Source organism: Struthio camelus, chromosome 10 (genome assembly GCF_040807025.1).
Source record: "Struthio camelus isolate bStrCam1 chromosome 10, bStrCam1.hap1, whole genome shotgun sequence".
Taxonomy (NCBI): domain Eukaryota; kingdom Metazoa; phylum Chordata; class Aves; order Struthioniformes; family Struthionidae; genus Struthio; species Struthio camelus.
In genome coordinates this window covers 22,589,738-22,614,142 of record NC_090951.1, presented here as the reverse complement: position 1 = coordinate 22,614,142, position 24,405 = coordinate 22,589,738, and the positions used below count along the sequence as shown (strand labels likewise).

General features: G+C 62.8%; 1 protein-coding gene across 7 annotated transcripts; it reads left to right on the top strand.

Moving 5' to 3' along the window:
* The first annotated feature begins 132 nt into the window (after window positions 1-132).
* Window positions 133-23,595, top strand: ST3GAL2 (ST3 beta-galactoside alpha-2,3-sialyltransferase 2). 7 transcript variants are annotated; one of them, XR_011143112.1, is made up of 9 exons: window positions 7,452-8,149; window positions 10,227-10,597; window positions 10,766-11,224; window positions 13,194-13,387; window positions 17,426-17,605; window positions 17,937-17,982; window positions 18,417-18,536; window positions 19,035-19,141; window positions 19,316-23,595. XR_011143112.1 is itself a non-coding variant. In XM_068955292.1 (8 exons), the coding sequence occupies exons 3-8, from the start codon at window positions 10,895-10,897 to the stop codon at window positions 19,487-19,489; spliced, it is 1,044 nt and encodes a 347-aa protein (XP_068811393.1). In that variant the 5' UTR covers window positions 133-229; window positions 10,227-10,597; window positions 10,766-10,894; the 3' UTR covers window positions 19,490-23,595. The 7 variants fall into 7 exon arrangements, 6 of the variants coding, with proteins under 6 accessions (XP_068811393.1, XP_068811391.1, XP_068811396.1 ...); XM_068955292.1 differs by lacking the exons at window positions 7,452-8,149; window positions 19,035-19,141 and adding an exon at window positions 133-229; XM_068955290.1 differs by lacking the exons at window positions 7,452-8,149; window positions 19,035-19,141 and adding an exon at window positions 4,153-4,219.
* The last annotated feature ends 810 nt before the right edge of the window (window positions 23,596-24,405 follow it).

The following is a 24,405-nucleotide window of genomic DNA, read 5'->3' as shown; positions in this document are numbered from 1 at the left end:
GCGGCGGCGCCGGGGCAGCGGGGGGGGGGCGGCCCCGCGGCCTCCTACAAGTCCCACAAGCCCCGCACGGCGGGCGGCGGCGGCGGACTACATCTCCCAGGCTGCCGGCCGGCGCCGGCGGCCCCGCACGGCGCGGCGCGGGGCGGCTCCGGGCGGCGGCTGCGGGCGGCGGGCGGTCCCGGCGCGGCTCTGGCTGCGCTGCGGCGGGGCCATGCGGGAGCGGCGCCAGGTACCGCGGCGGCGAGCGGGCGCGGGGGGGGAGGGGGGGGAACGGGCGCGGCCCCGCTGCCGCTCGCGGGGGGATGCGGTCGCCGCAGCGCCGGGATGCGCTGGCCGCAGCCCCGCGGTGCTGGCCCGGGGGGTGCGCCGGCCGGGGCCCGGGGGCCCGGCGCCAGGGTGGGGGCGCGGGCGACGGGCTGGGGAGCCTGGCCGGGGTGCTGGCCGCGGGGGGGTGCGCTGGCCGCGGGGAGGATGCACTAGCCACAGCCGCGGGGTGCTGGCCCTGGGTGCTGGCCTCGGCCCCAGGGTGCTGACTTGGGAGGATGCTGTGGCCCTCCGTGCTGGCCCGGGTCCTGCGTTGCTGGCCCAGAGAGGGTGCACAGGCTACGGGCTGGGGAGACAGGACGTGGGTGTTGGCCCCAGGGAGGATGCGGTGGCCTTGGGGAGGATGGGCTGACCGCAGGTGCTGGTCCAGGTCTGGGGGTGCTGGCCCCGCGGGGATGTGCTGGCCCTGGGCCTCAGGCCCGGGGTGCTGACTCTGGGAGGATGCGCTGGCCCTCGGTGCTGGCCTGCGTCCCTTGGTGTTGGCCACGGGGGAATGTGCTGGCCCTGGCTGCTGGCCCTGGGAGGACGCGCTGGCCCTGGGGAGGACGGGCTGGGTGCACCCCAGGGCTGCGTGGTGCTACTCCCATCTCCAGCTGGGCACCCCGGGGTGGTGCTGCGTTTCTGGGGCTCGGACCCCCACTGGGGACACTGGGGTGGCTGCAGTGGGCGTCGCTGGCTGTGCAGTAGGTGTCTGGGGATGCGAGTGCCACCGGGAACCCCCAGTCCCCACTGGTGCCTGGCAGCGTGCAAGGTCCCGCAGAGGCGGCGTGACACACGGCGTCCCTTGCCTGGGTGGCGGCAGCCAGGTTTTCACGGACGCGGCGCGAGCATCCTTGGGGACGGGGCAGGACGTTGTGTCACCGGGCAGGGCAATGTCCTCTGCTCTGCGAGTCCGTGGCCAGGGGGACTCGCTCGTGGCGCCAGCACGGCCGTTTGCGCGATCTCAGAGCAGCGTCCGACCTGCTGGTGAGCGTGACCTCCTCCGGCTGAGATTTGCAAGGGCGCTCGGGCTGTGTTTGATGGCGTTTGTGCTGAGCTGAGCAGAAGCTCTGTGCTCGCTCGTCCTGGGGCGGGAAGAGCAGGTTTTGTTTGGGCTCCGGCAGCAGAGCTGGGCTGGCTGTTGGAAACCTCCCAACGGGCAGAGCACGGCGGCGGAGCGAGCGGCTGCGTCGGCGGCTGTCCGTCCTGGCGGGGCGAGACGGCCCTCGCGCAAGCCAGCGTGCTCTGACGGGCTGCGATAGCCGTAGGAGGGAACACGCTCCCTCCTGTTGAAAATAAATTAAAAAAAAAAAAAAAAAAGCTTGCTTAAAAAATAAATCAACCAGCAGAACTCGCTGAGCTCCCTCCAGCAAGACAGGCAGCTGGTTCACGAGGCTCCGAGCTCCCGGGGTTCCCGCGCCGCGCGGGGCGGCCGCCCGCCCTCTGCAGCCTCCCTCCTTCGGTGGCTCCCGGCCGCCTCGGGCGGGCGAACTCCTGCCCTCACCTCTTCCCCGCCAGCGGAGGAAACCGCGGCTGGGCTCTGCCCGGCTTCATCTTTCCCTGCCTCTGAGCTGGAAATTTAATCTCGGAGACTCTCTCCGCCCTGGCAAATTTGGAGGACGGTGACCAGCCAGTTCAAAAAATTCCTAGCGGCGGGCGCTGATGGGCGCTGGCGGGGCATCGCCGGGGAAGCGGGCCTGAATTCGGGGGGGGGGGGGGCGGTGTTTGGGACTGCCGCATTACCCGATCCCATCTGGGGGCGCAGGGCAGGAGACCTCGCTGCCGTCAGATGAAGTCGGGCTGCGCATCCCGCCTGCCTGGGCGTCTGTCGCCCCAATGCAGAGCGATTGCAGGGTGCCCTGAAACTGGGGCCTGTTTCGGCCCAGATAGCGCGCGCCGCCCTCCCCGCCGCAAACTGCAGCGCCTGCCGCGGCGGCCGGGGCGGCTCAGCGGGGACGGGAAGTGCAGCTTGGAAGTTGCTCGGCAGGTTTTTTTTTTTTCCCTTTCCCCTTTCGTCAGGGCCAGACGTTGCCTCTGCGGCGACGGCAGGCGGGAGCGGGGCGAGGGTGGCGGCGCTCATGCGGGGGCTGCGCCGGGGCGGGGTGGGGGGGCCGCCTCGGCCACCCTCCTCCGGCCCGCATGCCCGTCCGTCTCCGTCGGCCACCGAGCGGGTTCCTCGCAGCCGCTGGCGAGCGCTTCCCCCCTGCGCCGCGCGTGCAGGGAGCTGATGGCGGGATGCTCCGGCTGGGAGCGAGGCGCTGCGTCACGGGGCTCCCGCCGGCACGCGCGAAAACGCACGGGGATGCGCGGTGAACGTAGGTCATGAATTAATACATATAGGTGTGATCAATACACATATAATATATATGCATGTTTTTTTTTTTTTCTTATTGCATGAATACTTCAGTGCTGAGGCTTTGCAACGCAACCTGAAACAGTAGCTCTTCAGAAACTGGAGCGAGCCGCTTTCTAAGGCTGGGACAGTCATTTTGCTCCCAGCGACACAGTATCCACTGCAGGGCCTTTGAGCTGCAGCGGTAATTTAGCTAATTAATAAAATGCAACTGCTCCCCCTTCCTTACTTCTCCCTGGGTGTCCAGAGCGGAGCCTCAGCTCGTGCATAGAAACAGCCGGCGCACGCATCCGCCTTGCAGGAGTGTCGCAAAAACACTCACCCGGAGGAGCCTTTGCTCCTTTCCCCAGCCAAGCGACAGCCGAGCTACCTGCTTCCTTCGAAAAGGAGCACCTGTCCGGAGCACCTCAGGCTGGCGGGAGCAGCAGCAGAGGCACCTCGAAGGCATCCCCGTGGCCGTCCCATCCCGCCGCGGGCCATGGGAAAACGCTGGATCCCGGTGCCTCTCTCCTTCCTTGCTTCCAGCAGGCTCCGGACGCGTGTCCCGCCGCCATCCCAGCTCCCGGGGCGGGATGCAGGGAGGCCACGCCGAGTCCCTGCCCGGCTGCCAAGGGGCCGCCCAAGCCCTGCTGGCAGGAGAAGCAGCATCGCTCTAAGCCATTTCCGCTACCGCAGGAAAAAAAGTCACATGCAAGCGCAAGGCTTGGGCTCCTTTCGCCCGCTCTTGCGTGAACGCGGCTCAGTGCAAGTCACAGCCGAGCAAATTAGAGGCTGGCGCCCGCAGGGGCTTTGCTGACGCGATGGCTTTGTGGCCACGTGCCGTCCGTCGAGGAGGTGGGAAGAGGATGGGTTGGTCTCCAGCTAACGGCCGTCGGGGTCTTCTCCGCAGCCGGCCTCCCTTGTGAGTAGAGCTCATCTCGTTTTCTTTTGAAATGGGCTCCCCGGCAGTACTTGTGGCTTTGTCGCAATTGTCGCCCTTCTGCCAGGGGAGCGTTTCATCGCTTCACCCGCATGAAATCGCGTAGATAAAGTTCTCCTAATGAGGACACTCTGCCGCCAGTGCTCTCCGCTTCCTGAAAGAGAGCAACCCTCGGCTGAAGGAGCGTGTTGGGAAGGAACGAGCCGCCTCTGCCCGCTCGCGCCCGCCGCCGTCATCGCCTGCTCCCCTTGCGCCCGCTCCCCCTCTGCCGAGCCTGGAGGAAGAGGCTAAAAAACCAGAGAGGGTTTCGGCTAACGCAGGTCTCTTCTTCAGGAAAGGAAAAAGCGTTAGGCCCAGCGAGGAAGTGCTCTAGCCGCTGCTGTCAGCGGCTGAAATCGGCTGGTTTTAAGGTGCCGTCCTGCCAAAGGTGGGCAAGGCGGCGTGGGGTGGGAAGCACATGCACTGAGCTTGCAGTTCTTTGCATCGATCTTGAACTACGCCCCTTTTTGCTGCCATGGAGGAGGGAGACAGACTTTGAGCCCAAGGTCCGTAAACGGCCCTCAGCAGCCCACAGGGTCGTATTTAAAAGCTTCCCGGCAGCTTGTTTTGCTCTTGCGAAGGGTTACGTTGTCCCCTGGCTACTGGTGAGCTCGTGGCGGGGATGCAGCAGGGCGTGGGATGCTGGAGCAGGGTGGCTTCACAGCTGCCACCTCTCCCAGCTGCCGAAGCGCGCTGGCGAGCGGCTGCGGGTCTCCGTGTGGGGAGGGAGCGGAAAAGGGGGGAAGGGTTGCTTTTAGCACCGAAGCGGCATCGTCTTGCCGTTAGCAGCTCCCTGGCGTGCCGTTCCCCACCGCCCGCGCCTCGGGAGAGCGGCTCGCGAGAGCCGAGCGCCGACGGCGGGCTCCCGTGAAACGGGAAGCGGGCCGGGAGCGGGGTCCCCGCAGATGCACGCGCCCCCGGGAGGCCGCAGGGCTTCCCGCCCCAAGGAGCCGCGGGGGATGCCGGAGGTGACGCCGAGGCAGCGTTTCCCTCCAGCACGGGAGACCGCCGGCGCCAGGCTCTGCACGCTCTGCTTTGCCTGGGCTGCTGCCGCTGCCGGGGACTGCCGGCCCCCTCGCGGGAGCCACCTCGACCCGCTGCTCGGTGCTGTTCGGTTTGGAGACTCAGAGGTATGTGGCTTGGTGGTATCCGGCTCAGTGGCACCTGATCTGGGGGCTGGCTGGTACCTGGCTGGTGGTACCTGATCCGGGGGCTCGGTGGTACCCAGCTCAGTGGTACCTGCCTCCGTGGCACCCGATCTGGAGGCTTGGTGGTACCCAGCTGGCTGGTACCCAGTCTGGGGGCTCAATGTTACCCAGCTCAGTGGTACCCAATCCAGCAGCTCCGTGGTATCCAGGTCAATGGTACCCAGCTCAGTGGTACCCGATCCAGCAGCTCGGTGGTACCCAGCTCAGTGGTACCCAGCTCGGTGGTACCCAATCCAGCAGCTCGGTGGTACCCAGCTCGGCGGTACCCAGCCTAGCTCAGGCAGCTAGGTGCAGACGGGGGTCTGGGCTGGGTGCCTGGGGGTGCCGGCAGCAGGGCCAGGTTGGCCGCATTTGTGTGCATTTGGGGTCGGGGCGGGGAGAGGATCCCTGATCTATCCGGCTGAGCAGCAATTGCCCCTTTCCTCCTGGCCGGGGCTTGCGTGGGAGTAGCCTGGCCAGGGGTGGTGGGTGCTGGAGGCTGCCTCCGGTGCCTGAATTTTCCCATCTCTTGTGCAATTTCCCATCTCGGGGAGGAGGCTTCTGCTTTCGTCCTTGCAGTGGGAGGCGTCGCTGCCAGGCAAAGGGGCCGTGCAGCGAGCGCAGCCTTGGGCTTATCGGCCTGCGAGGGGGAGGAGAGGTCCCCGAGGTCCGCTTGGAGCTGAGGCGCGGGGGCTGCGTGTCCCCTTTTCCCCGGCGTTTCGCTTGCGCGCGTGGCCCCGGGCCGGCTGCTGGCCCCGCTCGGCAGCGCCGGGGAGCAGCTCCCCTCCTTTAGGGCGTGGAGGGGACGCAGGATGCAGGGCTGGCCGGGCGCCGGCGGAGGGGGCCGCGCCGGGGGGAAGCGGGCTGTTCGGCCTCGGCGCTGGCAGATGGCCAAGCCGCGTCCTTTCTTAAGGCGTCTGCCTGTGCGGCGATGGGATAGGAGCTGCGGGGGCTGTGTGCGCGTGGATAATCCTGTCTTGACTAGTTGTGTGCGAGCACTGGGGGCTCCTTCGGTGGCTCTTCTGCTTGTAAGAGCATGGGTGTGGGGGGGGGGGGGGCAGGCAGCTGGGCAGGGTCTCAGACCCAGGAGCTTCTGCACCCAGGCGTCCCTGCACGTTGCCCCTAAGGGGCACAGGTTATTTCCGCTGGGCTCGCAGGAACGGGCGCCTACGGCATCCCCGCCGCGCTGCGCCGCTGCAGTCGAGCGGGTGGCTTGGGGCGCTGCTGGGCCAGCCCCCTCGAGCCTCGTCCCCCACCCCGGCTCCAGCGGGAACCCCCTTCTGAGCCTGTCCACACCGGGCAGCTCCCTTTCACCCCGCAATCACTGAGGAAGGGACCTCTCTGGGCTCGGGGAGAGGCTCCGGGGCTGCGCGGGAGGTGATGCTCGGGGTGCTCGACCTGGCCGTGCTGCAGGGCAGCCTGACCCCGTGGCCGCTGCAACCCCAGCCGGCCTCGGCTCCTCTTGAGCAACGTGAACGCCGGGGGCTGATTCATCGAAGGTGGCAAAACAGCTCATTTTGCAGCGGGAAAAAACCGCCGGGCGCTTGCGTCCCAGCTGCCGTTGCGCCACCGCCTCTCCGAGCCTCCCGCAGCTTCGCTGCTGTGCGAAACGTGCGCGCGCGCTCACGGTGCTTGCAGCCCGGCAGCCTTCCCCGGTGGCACGGGCAGAGGAGGAGCATGCCGCAGCCGCCCCGGCACGCTCTTGCAGCTTAAAATACTTCCCTCCTTGACCTTATTGCCTGTTTTCTGCACCCCTCTCCTCCGGGGCTGGGGAGGGTCTGTCCGTCCCCTTGCTCCGGGGCAGTTCCCGAATGCTTCGCCCTGGTGTCCTTCTCCGCGCTGGGTCCGGCACTACTCAAACCAAGGCGATTTGGCCTCCCGTGCTGCTTACCTGCCCCACCGCTTCGGGGTGGAACTTAAATAAAACTTCCCGAGCTGAGGCTCGTGTTGCCAATAAGGGCGAAAGGATGGTTTAAAGCGTGGGAAACCAATTTAACTTAGTGCAATTAGCTGATGGAGCGGGATGATAAGCGTTTGATTAATTAAAAAGGACAAAGAAGAAGTTCCCAGGCTCGCGGTTCTGTTACGGTGTGGCGGCGCTGCTGGAGCCCAGCTTAAACCCATGAAATTGGCTTCGCGCCTTAATACCTGCTGCCCAGCTACGGTCGGCCGTAAATCTTTCATGGGATCGCTCAGCTCCGTGCGCCGGGAGCAGCGCCGTTACGCCAACGCGCCAATTAGCCGAGAAAGGGCCTCTACTTCTTTCCCATGTTCTGTTTTGGCTTCCAAAATTAGCAGGCAGGAAAATGTAAATCATGGGGAAAAAATGTACCGGCTGGATTTGGGGGGGGGGGGGGGGGGGCTCCTTTTTAATGAGCTGCGACCGAGCTTTGCATATAGCACGGCAAGGCTAAAATAAATGTTTAATTAGGTCCCGAGCCGGGCTGGCGAAGCGCCCCGGAGGACAAGGCACGCGTGGGCCAGGAAGGCCCAAATGCGTATGGGGCCAGGCGCGGCTCGGCGACATGCAGCATCCGGAGCCCGGCGCAGTCTCGCGCGCCGGCCCCCCGCCAGCCCGGGAGCTGCAGGCGGCGGCCGCCGAGGAGCGCGCGCGGGGCTCTGCGCCCGGCCCCCCTCTCCTGCCCGGGCCTCGTTTGCGCCTTGCAGACAGAGCGATGCAGAAGGGACGCTAACATCCTTCCTTCCTGCCGCGGCCCTGGCAAATGTCTGATCGCCGTCCCCCTAAAAAAGCAGCGAGCTGACGAGACGTGACCACCCGATCAACGCTGGCCGTGGAAGCTGGCGGCGGGCGCGCGGGTCGTGCTGGCGCAGGGCCGTGCGTGCACGCGCTGTTTCTCTGCGCAGCTCGACCCGGCTCGGGTCAGAGGCCCCGCTCGGGTCAGAGGCTCGGCGGCCTCGGCGGGACGGCTCAGTCTGAAAAAAGCCTGCCAAGCTCTGCTCAAAGAGTTGTAAGAACGAGACGGCGCTGCAGCCACCAGCCGGGGGGGCCCCGAGCGCGGGGCCATGCCGGCGAGGAGCCGTCACTTCCGGCGTTGCTTCGTGCTTCTTGTTTTGGCTCTGAGACTCAGGTTCCCGCGAGGGAGGAAACAGCCGGGGCCTTCGGCGAGCCGCTCCTCCGCCGGCCGGCCAAGCAACGAACCGCCGAGGCCTGGGCACGGGCCGCGCCGTTTCCTTTCGCCTCGCGAAGTCCTTCGTGCCCCAGGAGCAGCGGGAAGCGGCTGCGGCGGGAGGCTGGATCAGGTTATCCCGCTGTTGACGCAGCGCAGGCCGTTTCAGCGGCGCAACCGCCCCACGTTTTCTTTCCCCTGCTCGAAACCCTCCAGTATCGTATGTCTGATTTTTTTCTTCTTCTTCTTCTTCTTTTTTTTTTTTTTATTAACGGCTTTATCCCACATTCCCCGGGATGCAAACCCGCTGTTTAAACGCCGCCGCCACTTTTCCGTTGGCAAAATCAACGTGAAAATAGCTGCGCTTGCTCCCAGCCCAAGATTTTGTACGCTTTGGGGCTGTTAGCAGGCGGCTGGAGTCTGCAGGGCTGAGGCGGCGCCGCGCTTCTCCGTTTCGCTGGTGCTCGTGCGGTAACCGACTTGCACGCCGCTCTCCAGGCGTTGGCGGGGGCCAACAGCAGCCCTGGGCTATCCGCGCACGGGGATGTGGAGCTGGGGAAGGATCTTGGCTCCTGGCCGGGGTGGGGGGGAACGGGGGCGAGTGCTTTCGCCGAAGCTTGTTCTGCTGCAGGTGCACCCTGGGGCGAGCAAAGAGCGCTGCTCGGCCCGGCGCCCAGCGCGCACGCACCTAGTGCTCGTCCCGCGCGGGAGCAAGCGCCGACGTTGAGCCTGCAAAATAGCGTTCGCTGCTCCGCGGAGATGCGTGTGCCCCGCAGGGGGGGTTACCCCCCCCCATAACCGTGCTCAGCTGAGGCCGGAAAGATGCTCGCAAAGCAGTTGCGAAAGTGGAGCGGAGGTTTTTTTTTTTTGGGGGGGGGTGGGGGGGGTGTTGACCCACCTTTTGGCTCCTTCGTTTAAAGGCTGCTGAAGTGTAGGCAAATATTTGGAAGCGGGTTAATAATTTGGGCAGGCGCCGCGGCGGGGGGAGAGGCAGCGGCGCGGCCGGCTGCCCGCTCGCTCTGCGGACGCGCGAGCGCCGCCGCTTGGTTTTGCCGCGGGCGGGAAGGAGGTGACGGGCCGGGGTACATGGGGCTTCTTTTGTTGGTCCTCTCCGAGCGGTGGCTTTGGTTTGGGGGGGCGGCGGGGGAGCTTTTCGCCCCGAGCTCTGCTCTGTGGCGCGCGGCGCGGCGCCTTGGAGAGCCCCGGGAGCGGGCGGCGGGCGAGGAAGCCCTCGGCTCTGCTAAGCCAAACAGCTTCTTCCGGAGGATGTTTTTTGTGGCAAAGAGGCACCCCTGGCTTGCCAGCTCCTCGTTAGCCGTGCCAGCGGGGCCGGCGCGGACGGCCTCGCCGCCGCCTTAACGGGCCCGCGACGGCTCGGCGGCTGGCGCGCCGGGCTCAAGAAGGCGATGTCGGTCCTTTCCGCCTTCGCCACGTGCTCCTCTTCCCCTGGTGGCCGAGCTATTCTTCTTAACCCGGCGGGCTCCCGAGCGAGCGGGTGACCTTCGGCCGCCCCGACCCCGGGGACGCCCGGGCGGGTGGCTTTGCGGCACTCGGAGGCGCGAGCGTGGCAATCGGCGATACGCTGCTGCTCGCCCGCACGGGGCACGGCGCAACGCGCGGCGCCGGGAAAGAGCCTGGCGCCGGCGGTGTGCGCGGCGGCAACAGCCGCGAGCGGCGTTTCGGAGGGTCGATTGCGTTTGGCTGGCCAAGGAGGATTGAGCTGCTGGTTGCGACAGAAAGGAGCTGGGTGTTCGACTCTGGAGGCAAGTTAATGGCTTAGCCTTGGTCGGCCAAATATAATGAACCTACAGCGCCCAGAAGTCGTGAATAACTCTCTCAGCCAACGTCGGCCGGGCCGTTGCCGTCGGGGGGGCGGCGTGCGGGCGTTTCGGGCCTTCCCTCGCGGCGGCCGCGCTGGGCCCCGCGGGAGCCCGGCTGGGTGCGGCGGGCGGCTGCGGCGCGCTGGCGGGAGCGCGGGGGGCTGGCGGCGCGGGCGGTGTTGGGGAGGCCCTGGGAGCTCTCCCCAGTCTCCGAGGGGCAACAAACGGGCGGCACGGGGAGGCCGCGGCACCGCGTGCCAGCTCCGCGCCGAGCCGCGGCCCCGGCAGCCCTCCTCCTGCTGCTGCTGCTGCTGCTGCTGCTGCTGCTGCTGCTCCCTCCCGGCCCGGCCCCCCTCGGCTTTCTCCCCCTTTCGGAGGGCGGTCCGAGCCGGGGCTCGGGGATCGCCCTGCCGCGCGCCCGGAGCTGTCTTTTAATTCGACGCCCCCCCCTCCCCCAACCCCTCCTTGCCGTTGCAGGCCGGCATCACCGCGGACGTGTCTGCGAGCGAGCGAGCGGCCGAGGGCCGAGTGCCAGCGCATTAGCTAAAGGCCTAGGCAGCCGTCCCCGGGGAGGATGAGCGCCGTGGCAGCCGCCAGCCAGCCGGGGCCGTGCCTCGAAGCCCGCGGTGCAGCCGAGCAGCGGAGCCGCGGCCGCGGCTGAGGCCGCCCCCTCCTCCAGCCCTCCCCGCGCCGCCGCCGCGGCCCCCCGCGCGCCGAGAGGCAGCTGCTCCCCCGGCCTGCGGCAGATGTGGCGCGCGGCGGGCGCTCAGCTGTCTCCCTGGCAACTGGGGACGGAGGGGGCCCTCGCCGCCGCCGGGCCAGGCGGATGGAAAGCTGCAGCCAGCCAGGTAGGCGCCGGGGTGCGGGCAGGCCGCCCCCGGCCCCGCGCGTCGCATTACCCGCCCCCCCCCCCCCGAGGCACCCACGTTCCTCGCTGGCCGCACGCCGCCGCCCGGCCTTGCGGCCCCGGCGAGCCGCGAGACCCTCGCGGTGATTTCAGGCTCTTTCTCCTCCAGGGAGCCGGACTGGCTGGCTGACTCCATCGCCGGACCGCGGTCGGCCGCCCTATGCCCATCCGCAGCCCGCGGGGGCCTCGGTGACGCCCTCCCCGGCCCGGCAGCGTCGTCCCTGCCTGCCTGCCGACCATGAAGTGCTCGCTGCGCTTCTGCTTCCTCTCGACGGCCTTCCTGCTTGTCTTCATCATGTCCCTCCTCTTCACCTACTCCCACCACAGCATCACCTACCTGGACCCCGGCGGCTTGAGCGGCATCCACCGGGTCAAGCTGGTGCCCGGCTACGCGGGGATGCAGCGGCTCAGCAAAGCGGGGCTCTACCTGAAGAGCTGCGCCTGCCGCCGGTGCACGGAGGACGCGGGAGCCTCCGAGTGGTTTGACAGCCACTACGACAGCAACATCTCCCCGGTGTGGACCAAGGAGAACATGGACCTGCCGCTGGACGTCCAGAGGTGGTGGATGGTGAGTGAGCGCCGCCGGCGCATCGCTCTCGCCAGCTCGGGACGACGTGCCCGCCGGCTGTGAGAGGAGCTGCACCGGCCCGGCGGGCGTCCGGGCGCCTCGCGCTGCTCCCGGCCCTGCTGAGCACGTAGCCCTGGTGTCCGAAGCTCCGGGATGGCCCCCGGCTGAGCTGCTGCCGCGGTGGAGCCCGGGTGTGTGGCGGCGGGGACGTGGCGAGCATGGGCGCCTCTCCAGAGAGCCGGGCGGGAGGTGTCCCCCGCCGTGGCGGGTGGCAGCCCTCCCCATGACGAGCCCTGTCCCAGCATGGTGCCGCAGGAGAGAGATGGGCAGCTCCAAGCCCCAGGGGTGGCTTTGAAGCCCCTCGTCCGACTCCTTTGGGGGTTCATCTCCATCTCTGCGAGCAGGCTTGGCCCCTCTCGTCTCCCCTCACTCAGCCACAGCTTGGTCCACGTAAAACCCCCTACTTGCAAGGAGCAGCAGCGCTCGCTTGGGCCAAAGCACATCCAGCCCTCGAAGGGTGGCCGGCTGCAGGCAACGAGAAGGGCTTTGAGCGAGTCGCAGCTGTCTGAGGACGGCCACGGCGAGATGCCGCTGCACCACGGGCGAGAGGAGCCTTTGGGAAGGACCTTCTCGGGGAGCGGGGCTAGTCGGGTCCCGAGCCCAGCCCTGGCCGTCCCCTCTCCGCTTCCACCCCCATGCGTTGTCCGTGGGATCGCCGGTCCCGGCAGTCCCGGTTCCCTCCTTGTTTGAAAATTCATCCTTCCTGTCAGCAGCACTTTTCTCATGCCTTGCTGGCTGCTGTGCAGGCTCGAAACAGCTTTATTGTCGTGTGGGGGAGGCCCAACATTTTGGATTTTTTTTTTTCTTTTACACTTGCAGCTTCTTCAGGCTTTTGGCTTGCTCTTCTGCTTGCTTTTCCCTCTGCTGGCAGGCACCCTCACGGGTCTCCTGCCGGAGGCATCGAGGTGGCACCGAAATGTAAGGCTTTTCTTGCTGGAGGCGTGGGGCGCCACTGGGATGGGCTGCTTGCCCAAAGCTTGGCGAAATTGAGCCTCGGCACGGAGTCTGAGCACTGCTCCCCCGTCCTCAGCCCGCTGTCACCACGTGGTGCCAGCGATGAAGAGCTGGGCACTAGCGGGGAGGAAGGGCGGCGCATCCTTCTCGTCCCCCCCGACCAGCGCTCTCGTGCTCCCAAGGCTTGCAGCTGGCTTCCCCGAAGCGCTGGGCCGGGCGAGCCGGGCGGGTGACATCCCTCGGGCTGCCGCTGCCCCGCAGAGCTCCCTTGCGCGCTCCGGCGAGTTGCTCCGCTCCGCGTCGTGGCAGAGCCGGGCATTGCCTCTGCCAGGCAGGGGGTTAAGCGTGCGGCTGCTCTGTAGCAGAGCCAGGGTTTTCAGTCCGGCTTCCCCCACCGTCGCGCTTTGCTCCTGCCCCAGGCCACCGGTTCCCAGCTGACAAACCCCAGCATTTCGGCGTGGCGCTGGTGTCCTCCCGGACTGGTGAAGCAGCTCCATGCTGACGCTGCTCTGCAGCAGCAGCCTGGAGGCTTTGGGGAGGAGGACAGGATGTGCCAAAATACTTCAGGGCACTGTGGCATCTCCTTCGTCAATGGCTTTAATCCAGTATTGAGTGAAAGAGCCCGGCCGAGGGACCCGAGGGCCTTGCTAAGTCCTCCCCAGCCTGCAGGGATGAGCAGGAGGGAGGCCGAGCGCGAGATGGCCTGGGAGTAAGGGTATCTCTTCATTATGGCCTGTTGTGCTCACTGCCCAGGCTCTCTTGCCCCAAACCCATCACCCATTTGGGGCTATTTCGGGGCCCTGTAGCTGGCCACACATTTCCTAGAGCATCCTGCTGAAGTAGCAGCACCTCCGGGGCTGCAGGGTCGGGGAGGGCAGCTGTCTGCGCTGGTGGGGGGGGGGGGGCGTCCGCAGCCCTACCTGACATCCCACCGCCTTCCTTCCGCCCCTCGCAGATGCTGCAGCCCCAGTTCAAATCCCACAACACCCACGAAGTCCTGAGCAAGCTCTTCCAGATCGTGCCTGGCGAGAACCCGTACAGCTCCCGCGACCCGCGGCGGTGCCGGCGCTGCGCCGTGGTGGGCAACTCGGGCAACCTGCGCGGCTCCGGCTACGGGCGAGAGATCGACGCGCACGACTTCATCATGAGGTGAGGGCTGCGCCGCCGGCGGGGACGGCGTGGGAGGCGAGGCGGCGACACCCGGGCCGCAGCGTGTCGCCAGCCCCGCTCCTCCAATCCGGCCAAACGCCAAGGCAGGAGGTGTGCAGGCTGCTGACCGAGCCGGAGGAGGTGGCAGCCTGGGGAGGGACAACGGGGTTTGCTGACACTGTGCCGTCATATGCGCGCCTTAAAAGTGAGCCCAAAAGGCCCAGTGGGAAAGGAGAAACGTGACCTTTTTTTTTTTTTGATTGCATCTGTATCTTTGAGCTAGCTCTCGCCGGCTAACCCCCAGCACTACCGCGTGCGGGCATAGTCCAGCGCTAGCACAGAAGGAAACCAGCTAGATCGCTTAGCGGGATCCTTTTGTTTCTTGGCTGTTTGGAGGCAGCAGGAAGGAGCACAGGTTTCCTTGGCCAGGGCCAGCTTCTCCCCCCGCCCCGGGAAGGCTGTGACAGCAGGATGCGGCACCAGCGGGGTGCACTGGGCCTGTGATCCTACCTTCTGGACGGGGTGCCTTTCTCCACCTGGTCCTTGATCCCACGGGAGGCGTCTGACCCGCTCGTCCCGATTTGGCGTCGGAGCTGTCTGGGTTCACTGTGGGAGCTGCGGCAGTCAGGCACGCTGCTGCTGAAGTGGGCCAGCCCCCGGGAGCGCCCTTGATGCTGTGTTTCACCTGGGTTGCTCCCGGCCGGGAGCAGCCCAGCTTGCACGTGGTGAACGTGGTGAACAGAAGGTGCCACCCAGCTGGCAGTCATCAGCTGGAGGGAAGAAACAAAGCCAGACATCCTTAAATGGTCTGACTGAGGGCCCTCCTACCCTGCAAAACCCTCCCAGAGCATCTCAGTTAGGGCTCACATCTGAAGGTGGGACGTGGCCCGGCCCCTGCCTCAGTTTCCCTGCCGCTCCCACAAGGGTAGCAGCGCTGGGCGACCCCGCTCCTCCCATGCAGTGCTGGGCAGCCTCCCGCCACCCCTCCCGTAACCACGCAAGCCATCCTTGTGACCTGAATTGCTGCTCCTGGCATGGCAGCGCCCACTGGCAGCCCCGGCTCTGTGCGCGGCTCGCTGTGCCACTCCCCTGGACTCGGCAGCACTGTTGCTGTAGGCTCCCTCCCACGCTTCCCAAAATAAAACTGTGTGCTAGTTTTGTGTGATGGCATCTTCTGCTCCCTTCCAGGCTTGGTGTGGGATTGTCAGCCCCAACCGTACTAATGCTCAGGCAGGAGCGTGCTCCTAAGTCACAGCCCTGTCACAAAAACGTGCAGGAAGGGGAGCTTGTTCCTGCCTCTCGGGAGCCTCAGTGGCTCTTTGACCTGAGCAGTCTTTCTGGTGGGGTTTCCCTTCCCCTGGCAGCTGCAGCCCTGACTTTACTAGGAGGGAGCAGGTGATGCTAGCAGGCTTCCTGCTGAACCATCTGGTGCTGAGCATCCTTGCTCCACACCCCAGCAGCTTCTCTGTGGGCATCCTGCAAAGCTCTGGCCCTGCCCGGCACCAAAAAAATGGATGTTGCAAGCTGGACCCTGGTGCCTGCCCTGAGACACCTCCTGTTTCGAGGACGGCGGCGGTACCGGTCCAGGTTAATGAGAGCACGGCACGAGGTGCTCCTGTGCAGCTGTGCCTCTGAGGCCCTCTGCACGGCCCCTTCTTCGACGTGACAGTCAAAAGATGTAGGAGCTTGTTCTGGTGCCTTACGCTGTGGCCACAGCAACAGCCCAGCTCCAAAAACACCTCGGGACATCGGTGCCTTTCTGCCAACCCAAATCTCTTGGAGAGGTCGGTGGGTCCCCTGCTTCACCCGAATATCAAAAGCAAGCTGCTAAGCAGGGCTGGAACGTGAGGACCGTGTGCGTGCCTGTCGCCTGCAGCGAGGCAGATCTCTTGTACGTCCGAGGCAGGCTTTTCTCCACGGCATGGAGATGCATTTGAATAGATGCAAAGACTGGGCCAAGATCAGCGCTCCTGCAGAGTATGTGAAAATCACGGGAACCCCTTCCCATCGCCTCGACTGTGGCCGGACAAGCTCAGGTAACAGCCCCTTGTTCAAGGAAGCCTGACGGCCTATTGGGCACTGGAACGGGGCAGAGCCCTGGGGTGCTGGCAGAAGGACAGGGTGCCCTGAGGTCTTCTGACGAGCGTCTGCAAGCCATGAACGATGTGGCATGCAGGCGATGCCCTGGCTTGTGAGCACTTGGCTCTGCCAGCTGCTTTGGCAGTGCATGCAGGCCCTGCTGGGGAAAGGACTGTGCAAGGAGCCTGCAACAAGGACCTCTGCTGACACCAAAATTGGCTGTGGCCCAGCTTCTCACACCAGTCCGGCTCGCTCCAGCGCCGATGCTGCCCCACAGTGGCTGCAACAGTGAAAGGTAGCTTGAAATTGGAATCAGACTGGGCTGGACTAGGGGCAGGAGCCTGGTCCTGGGAGCCTGCCAGGTCCCCTAGGCTGGCAGAAAGGGCCGTCTGGCTCTTGCTCCAAGGGACCAAAGGATGGAGGAAACCCTTACCTCAACTCATGACCCCCTGCACATAAGCCATCTGGGGAAGCGCTCCTTGATTGCATTCAACGGCTCGTATCTGTAACACATCCATCTTCGAGGAAAGACGTCCCTGCAAAGCCCCACCGAGATGTAACAGCTGGGCCCGGCTGTTCCTCCTCTGCAGTCTCAGAAAAATGTGCCTCTTCCCAGCTTGGCTTTGGCTCAGACTGAGGTTGCCTTCCCTCCCTAGATAAAGAGCCCTCCAGGATTTGTATTTTTTTTTCCCATGGGGGCTTCCATACACAGTAATCAAGCCACTTCTCAGTTGTTTTGGTGAGCCGTATTAAACTCTACATTTCTCACTGCTGGGCACTAGCGCCATTAGATTATTTTTATGACTTTCTTGCAACTTTTGGATTGCTGAATGTCCTCTTTTTTTTTTTTTTTTCCTTTAAAAGCCCAGCCCACAAGTGCTGCACAGTGCTTCTGGTGTCTGATTCACCAGCACCATTCCCAAGCAAAACCCAAGATCTTCCCTAGAGCACGTCAGGGAGGCCCTGCCCCATCCTGTGCCCCGTATCCTGACCTCTGCCACCCCATCTTCCTCGGGACCGTGTGCAGTACAGGATCACTGGCCTCCCTAATGCATCCACCTTCATCCCATTCCCATTTCTGTTGTCCAGCCAGATCCAGGTCATTGCTTCCGCCCTCCCTGCGATGAAACGCAAGCTGTCTTGCAGTGTCCTCCAGTTTCCCTGGTATTCTGCTCTTCATTAAAAATTCTCATCAGCTGAGCTCCTGGGTCCGAGCCTAGACCTGCTGATTTTAAATATTTATCTCTCATAGCTGATCTGACATCCTCCTCCCTTGCTAATGGGCTAGAAAGCACTTCAGTGCACCTGGGTGGGAAGCGTAAATCATCTTGCTGCTTGCCAAACACAGAGCAGAGACTGAATGTGTCTCCATGCCGGTATTGGTACCAATTTTGCCATTTTTCAGCTCATAATACGTCTGTGTCATGGCTGAGGTTTCTTTTGTTCCTAAAACTTCCACATGCAATTGAAAAGTCGGTGCCTGGAAATACAGCACAAGCCTGGTTCTAAATGGGAGCTGTTTAGAAAAGAAAAGTGAATGAAACGTGAAGAACTGAGGCACAACTGGGTGTAAATTTTTATACTCAGATGTGATTTTTTTTTTCCTCATTACTCAGCTGCACTGAGGAGGGAGGGTAGTAAAGTGCCGTGCCTGCTCGTTTCCACGCGAGCGCTCGTGGCGGCCGCAAAGGTAACTCCTGTGCGGCAGACCGTCCCCAGGGACCACGGTGCGTGCAGAAGCGACCCTGGGCTTTGAACCTACCTCGAGGTTGAGCTCGCTCGCTGCCTGCGATGCCCCATCACTTTGCAGCTGTGACGCAGAGACACGGGGTGCTCCGAGCGTCACAAGCGGCATGCAGATCGTGCCCAAATGTAGCTGCCACGTGTAGATGGCCCCCGTTGCTTTCCTGTGCCCAGATCCTCCTCCTCAGTGTCTGCCATGTGCCTGACTCTCCCCAGGATGAACCAGGCCCCCACGGTGGGGTTCGAAGGCGACGTGGGGAGTCGGACCACTCATCACTTCATGTACCCGGAAAGTGCCAAGAACCTGCCTGCCAATGTCAGCTTTGTGCTGGTGCCCTTCAAAACCCTGGACCTGCTCTGGATTGCGAGTGCCCTCTCCACTGGCCAGATCAGATTGTAAGTACCTGGCAAGGCACGGGGCAGCAACAGCCCCGGCTGGCCGCAGGTTTTCATGGTACCTGCCTCTGTATGCTCCCCGTGTTAGATCATGCAGGCAGCACTGCCTAGTGGCTGTGTAGCTTCTTCCACTGGCTCACCGTGCTGGGAGCAATGAATATGCATTGCTGGTGCTTTGGCTGGGGCTCCAACCGGTTTCTCTCCTCTCCTTTCCCCCAGGAACATCTGAGCGCCTGTACCGAAGCGTCTCCCTTCTCTTGTTAGCTTGGGTCGGGGCTGTGGTAGGCTTGCGTCCCAAAGGAGATAACCTGTCTCTGCTTTTTTTTTCCAGCACGTATGCACCCGTGAAGCCTTTTCTGCGGGTGGACAAAGAAAAGGTAAGGCCAACTCCACGGGCTCTTCTCTTCCACCATGCCAGCTGCCTGGGGTGGGGAAAGCCTCAGGAGAGTGTCCTGCCTGTTGCCTCCTCCCGAGATGAGCCCCACTGCTTAGCTCTTCCCCAGGGACTGCGGCTGCCTGGGCTGCCAGGTTGGCACAAGCCCACTTTTCTCCATGGCTTCCCCGCATGCAGAGAAGCTCTGCAGAAGTAGCTGCATCTTCCCCTTGGGTTCCGACAAACTTCTTGGCTCTCCTTCCCGAGCCGCTGGCTTTGGAAGGGAAGGTGGTGCTGGGCCGGCCCAGTGGCCAGGGTCTTCCCTCGGGAGGACAGGCTGGGGGTGGCCAGGGACAGCACCCTGGGCTGTTCCATTAGTCTGTGCCCACCACAGTCCTCACACACTGCTCTAGAGCTTAACTCGGCCTGTCCTCCTAGGTGCAGATCTACAACCCTGCCTTCTTCAAGTACATCCACGACCGCTGGACGGAGCACCATGGGCGATACCCCTCCACCGGCATGTTGGTGCTCTTCTTCGCGCTTCATGTTTGTGATGAGGTAGGTCACGGCCTGAGCCCCGACAGCTCAGCGTATGCCATGGGGCTCCTTGGTGCGCTTCCTTCTTGGACGTTCGTCATCCTGCATGCTGCGCTGGGAGGGATGAGCAGGCCAGGAGGGCCTGCATGATCCTGACCAGGATCCTGGGCCATGGCATTGCTAAGGTCACCCCGATTCTACCAGGCTCACCCTTGCGCAGTGGCCTGCTTTGGGAGGGTGGGTTTGCTCTGGACACGGGCAGCTCCCTGCTGTGCTACGTCTGGGAAAGAGCACTCCCTCCAGGGCCCATCGCCTTGGCGTTGCTCACTGATTGAGACCCTCTGAGCTGTTTCCTGGAGCTCCCCCGTAACCGCAGCACCCGGGCCCTTGCCTCGGGACACCCACAGCTCCAGCCGGTCAGTCCCGGGGAAGGGGTGAGCTCTGCCTCTGCTGTTGCAGGGCTAAGGAGGGAGGCAGCACTGGCTGTAGGGTAAAATTAGAGCAGGGTCTTGTTTGCAGGGTCCGTTTGCCTAAAAGCATGCCGATGGGCAGCCTGTGAATATCTTTAAAGCTTCAGCGGTATCCAGGAAGGCCGTGTGGGGGAAACTGCATGTTCGGCTCCCGCGGTACAGTGCCAAATCCTGCCCCCACACTGAAGTGGATGCTCGTTCAGCAACCGGCATCTGGCTTTAGCAAGCAGATCGCCTGCGGAGTGCCTTTGCCCGGTCAGCCAGGCTCCCGGGGCCCGCCGGGCCGGCAGGGCTGCATGTGGCTGACCGTCCCCTCCTTGCCACCGGCAGGTGAACGTCTTCGGGTTCGGTGCTGACAGCCGAGGCAACTGGCACCACTACTGGGAGAACAACCGCTACGCCGGGGAGTTCAGGAAGACCGGGGTGCACGATGCCGACTTCGAGGCTCACATCATCGACATGCTGGCCAAAACCAGCAAGATCGAGGTTTACCGGGGCAACTGAGGGGCCTGACGACTGCGAGTCCTCCAGCTTGCTTTTGCCAATCAGGTTTCCGTGGCGCGGGGGGACTCCCGCAGCCGCCTGCCCTGGCGAGGGCAGAGGGTGAATCTTGCCATGGCATCCTCAAGCAATCACTGGGAGTGCAAGGATCGGCAGCGTGGCCCTTGCACAGCCCCGGGCGATGGAGCTGCCCCACGGGGTATTTGGTGCCTCCAGCCAATCAGGTTCAGAGCTAAAAAGGAGACTTTTTTTTAATTAATATTATTATTATTAAGAAACCTGTTTCAGCTGAGAAGGATTTACAAACACAATCAGTGACTGACTGGACGGCGGGAGCGTCCGACTTGCATCTCTTTACAGTCAAACCAAATGCTGCTCTTTTTAAAACAAGAAAAAAAAAAAAAAAAAAGAAACCCGGCGACTTTGGGGAAACTCCAAGCAATCATGTCCCGGGACAAGGTAGAAATGATTTTTGAACAATCAGTTTTCCCCTCCCTGATGGCACCGTCTCGCAACGCAATGACATTAGTGTCTTACAGACACCAGCGCTGGCTAACCTGAGGAAAGGGGCTGAGTTATTTAACCCCGCGTGCTGCTGCTGAGCTCACCGAGACCTCCTCCGGTTCTGCTTGGTCCTTGAGCACAAGTGTGGCAGCAGCTGGCTTCTTCGTTCTTCCTTTGTTTTGATTTTTTTCCCTCTTGGGCAGCCGCAGTGGCTTTCCCAGAGGAAGCCTCCCATTGTACAATCAGGTCCTGGAGACATCTGTTTGTATGCGCAGTTGCAATCGTTTGGCTCTGGCGCTGGAGAAGGTGGGGGGGGGGGTGATCTGGACTCTTGTGGCCTGTTTGCATCAGACTGTTGGGAGCCTGCTGAGGAGGATCTGGGATTCAGATACTCCTGCACGGCGAGAGGGCAAAGCCGGCCCAGCCAAGAGCTGGCCACTGGCTCCAAGCCGATGCTCCGCTGCAGACTGGCGTCTGCTGGCGTGAGCGAGTGTTTGCAGCTGAGGGGGTACCTGCCTCCTGGGAGGGAAGGAGAGGAACCGGGAGAAACGCTGCTTTAGGGGCTAGCGTCTCCCCCTCCTGCCAGGAGCGGGACGGGCGCTCCCTTGTCTAAGGATTGATTAATGGTAGGACGGTTTAGAGGGGAAAGGCAAAAGGCAGCTAAAATCCCACAGGACTGGTGTCCCGATCCCTCCAGCCAATCTCTGCAGGACCTGCTTCTGATTTATGGCAATCCTAAGGTTCGAAGGAGAGGCAGGGACCCCAGGCACAGCAGCCGTGGCTAGCCAGGGCGCGAGAGGGAGGGCTTTGGATCAGGTCCCACGTGCCTGTGCTGTGAGGGGGGCCAACATGACACGGGGTCACTTACCATCTTCAAGCTGCTGCGGTTCCTCGTCCCGGCAGAGGCAGGCGGGCCAGCACGCACGAGCTGCCCGCAGGCACTGGGAGGATGCTGCTGTGGGACGTGGGATGCACCAGCTGCAGGATGCAAGAGGCGACAGTGGGGACTGGCCATGCTGAGGGCACATGCTGCAGGCTGGGGCTGGCCTTCGCCTGCGCTGCAAGTGAAGGGGGAGAAAAAAGTTAAGATTTCCTTTTGCTTTCAGAATGGGAAAAACAGATTAGAGGTAGCTTTAGTGGGTGAATGAAATGTGCTTTTTTTGTTGTTGTTGTTTTGTTATAAATGGACAGCTTTGTCAAGAAGCTGTATTCCCAAAGTTTTTGCTCCATTTTTAATCATGGACGACTTGCAGGATTGGACTTGAGTGTGTCGGTCTGGGCTGTGGTGAGGTTCGTGGAAAAGGCTCCCTGGCTGCACTGCGGGAAGGAGCGGCAGAGGCACACGGGCTCTTTTACAGCAGTGTTTTACAGGTGTGCCCCAGACTTTCCCGGTCCCTGGGGCCAACGCTGCCATCCCCACGTATGGGCTGGGGTCAGTTGGGCCCGTGTTGGGAGCGTGGCCAGAGGTCAGGGCTCTGCGCTGGGGTCGCAGGCAAAGGTGGCAGATCCTGGCGGTGGGTGCAGGGCAGGAGGGAGGCAGAGCCCGGGGCCAGGCTGCAAGCCAAGCCTCCGGGAAGGACAGGGGTGAAGCACATAGGGAAACTGTGATTGAAAACACTTTTTTTTTTTTTTCGGTCAATCAGTCAGATGTCTTTCAGAGATGCTGGAAGGTTCAATAAAAAGGCAATCGTGGTAAATGGGATCAAACAGAAAAAGCCTGCACCTCTATATCATGGCCAGGTCTCTCCTGGAGAAAGACCCTCAGCTGCACAGCTGGGGACATGAGGCAATGGCAGTCCTCTGCCTGGGTTGGGCAAACCCCGGGGATGCCTGGTATGGCAGCGCTGCCACCGGGGCAAAGCTACCGCTGTCCAGAGCGGACTGCACCAGCACGGGAGGCTGCCGGAGCCGGTGGGGCTGGAGCTGAATGGGGGGGGGGTCGCTGGAGAAAAGCCCTGCCTGGCCCCCAGCTCCTTGTTGCAATAGTTATTTAAGGAACAAGCACCATAATTTCTGGGCTTGAGTTTTTTTCTTTTTGTATCTGGCTTTTCTGTAACAACCTCTTACCTGTCTCACTGGTTTGGTTTGTTTTTTCAGTGTTTTTTTTTTCCCTTTTCTTTTTTGAGATTTCTCTCTGCAATCATGAAACACAAGCATTCAGGTCACTTAGAACAGGCACTGAGCATCCCCTGGGCTGGGGACCTTTGTCTTTTCTTCTGTCCACAGGGCTTTAAATCCACGAGTTTCTCGGAAGGTTTTTATTTGAAGAGGTTCTGTGATGCCCTGTGGCTGGCTGCCCCTGCCCGGTGCCGGCCGCACGGACAAGAGCAGACCAGCTCCGGAGAAGGACTGTCAGGATGGTCAACCTTCAACGCAGTCCTCACTCCCCTGGCTTGTCACCCTGGGACTCAGAGGCAGGTTATTGCAAGGTTATTGCTGGTCTCCACCCGTCCTAGGGGTTTTTTTTAGGAGAACAAAAAAAACAAAACCATGAGCAACAACGAGTGCCTTGACCATCTCCTGTTGGCTATGCTGGACTGTGCCTGCTCCTCCCGCTGGCTCTGGGCTGGTCTGCCCTGCGAGCGGGGGCTGTAGGCGTTGGTCTGATTTATCTGGCAGTCGTATCTGCTTCCTTCCTTATCCCTGTGCTGCTGGGTTGGACGTTAGCTGGAAAATGCTGCTGGAGGGGGTGACAAAAAAGCACCTTTGCTTCTTTGGTGGAGACGCTGCTAGAGCGGGCGTCCTGGGGGGAACAGCTGGCTGGGGATCCAGCTGTTGAGGTTTGACAAGGCTGGGCCTGCTTCTGCCTGAGCTGAGCCAGGCTAGGCCAGACAATCATGGGCTGGGAGGAGGCATGGGGTGCCAAACACGTGTGCCGCGCTGTGCCCAGCACCCAGCAAAGAGGAGGCCCTCACAGACAGTATTTTTCAGCTAATTTCCTTCCTTTGCCCCCCCCCCTTTTTTTTTTTAAACTGTCCTGCTATGAGGACTTGCAACCACTTCGGTTTCTTTGGCAGAGTGGCCAACGAACACACGCACGAGCATGCTGCAAGCCCCGCGGGGAGGGGGCCGCGGGCGCTTTGCCTACGAGTACCACTGTACTGTACATAGAGGAGATGTAGGCAGAGGCTACGGGCAAGGCGTGCGGGGTGGGAGAAGGTGCAAGCGCTGGCGGCCCGGGGTCAGCCAGGCCTCCCCCGCCAGCCATTGCGCCAGGTTCCCCATCCCTGGCCTCTCTCGCCATCGGCACTCACGCTTCCAGGGTTTCCGTCGGGCTCGGGCTGAGGCGCACCCCGGGCAGGGGCCGCTGGCTCTCTGGCCGATGAGCCGGGTCCCCCAGGCCGCAGGGCTGCCAGCCTTGCCCTCCCCGCAGAGGAGGAGCGGTTGGCCCACACCGCGCTGGCACCCGGCACGGTGGGAGAAACCGAGGGTTGGGGTCATCTTTGTCATGTGGTGCCATGCTGGGAGAGGGAGACCAGTGCTCTGACCTAGGGCTAGGAGCAGCTGGGTAGCTTTTCCCATAGCCTCTGTCTACATGGGTACTTCTGCACACAACTGTCTTAAAACAACCTTTTTTTTTAGTCAATAAACACCATGCATCAGAACTGCGCTGTGCTTTCCTTCTGGGGCAGGCGGGGAGCCCAGCCCCGTGGGCTAGACCTTACTCTCAGGTCCAGGGTGCTGTGCACTCACCGGTGCGTTTTGGGAGCTGGCAGTTGCGGTTTGTCTCGTCCCCTAGAAATTAAATGTGAGATTTACCTTGATTCTGTGTTGTACAGCTCAAAAGCTTGTCTGTGCCTTCTGGCAGGCAGTCGAGCTCCCCTGAAGACTCAGTGGCCAGAAGCTGCTGCTGTCTGATGCAAGGGAAAAACAGTCTTATGAGCCAAAAGGACGGTCCCCTTTGTCACACCTTCCCCAGCAGCATCCTGCGGGAGCTGCATGCCTGGCCCCGAGCCTGGCCCGTTGGTGGGGCTGGGGGGGCAATAGGGAGGGGGAAAGGACGGGGGGGTGGCAGGGCTAGGGGGAGCAGGAACGATGCTCTCCTGCGGGCTGTGGCTGTGCCAGACATCAGCCGCAGGCTGTGATCAGCTCCCCTGGGAGCCCAGGACCTGCACGGCCCTCCTGGCCCTCTTCAGTGCCTGAGAAAGAGGAGGCAGCATTTGCAGGGCACAGGATGAAGGCAGCTGGCACCAGCCCCAGTCCCCAGTCTGCCTACCCCAGGTAGCAGCTGCATTGACCTGCAGCTGAGTGGGCTTGTGTCCATCCTCAGTCCATTTTTCCAGGGGAGAGACGTGTGGAGGGACGAGATACATCCTACCTCTCCCCTGGGAGACAGACTTTAGCGTTTGTCTTTTTGCTGGCTCAGAAACAGTTTTGGAGATTTTTCTTTGGGGCTTTTGGGTGCCACAGCAGCT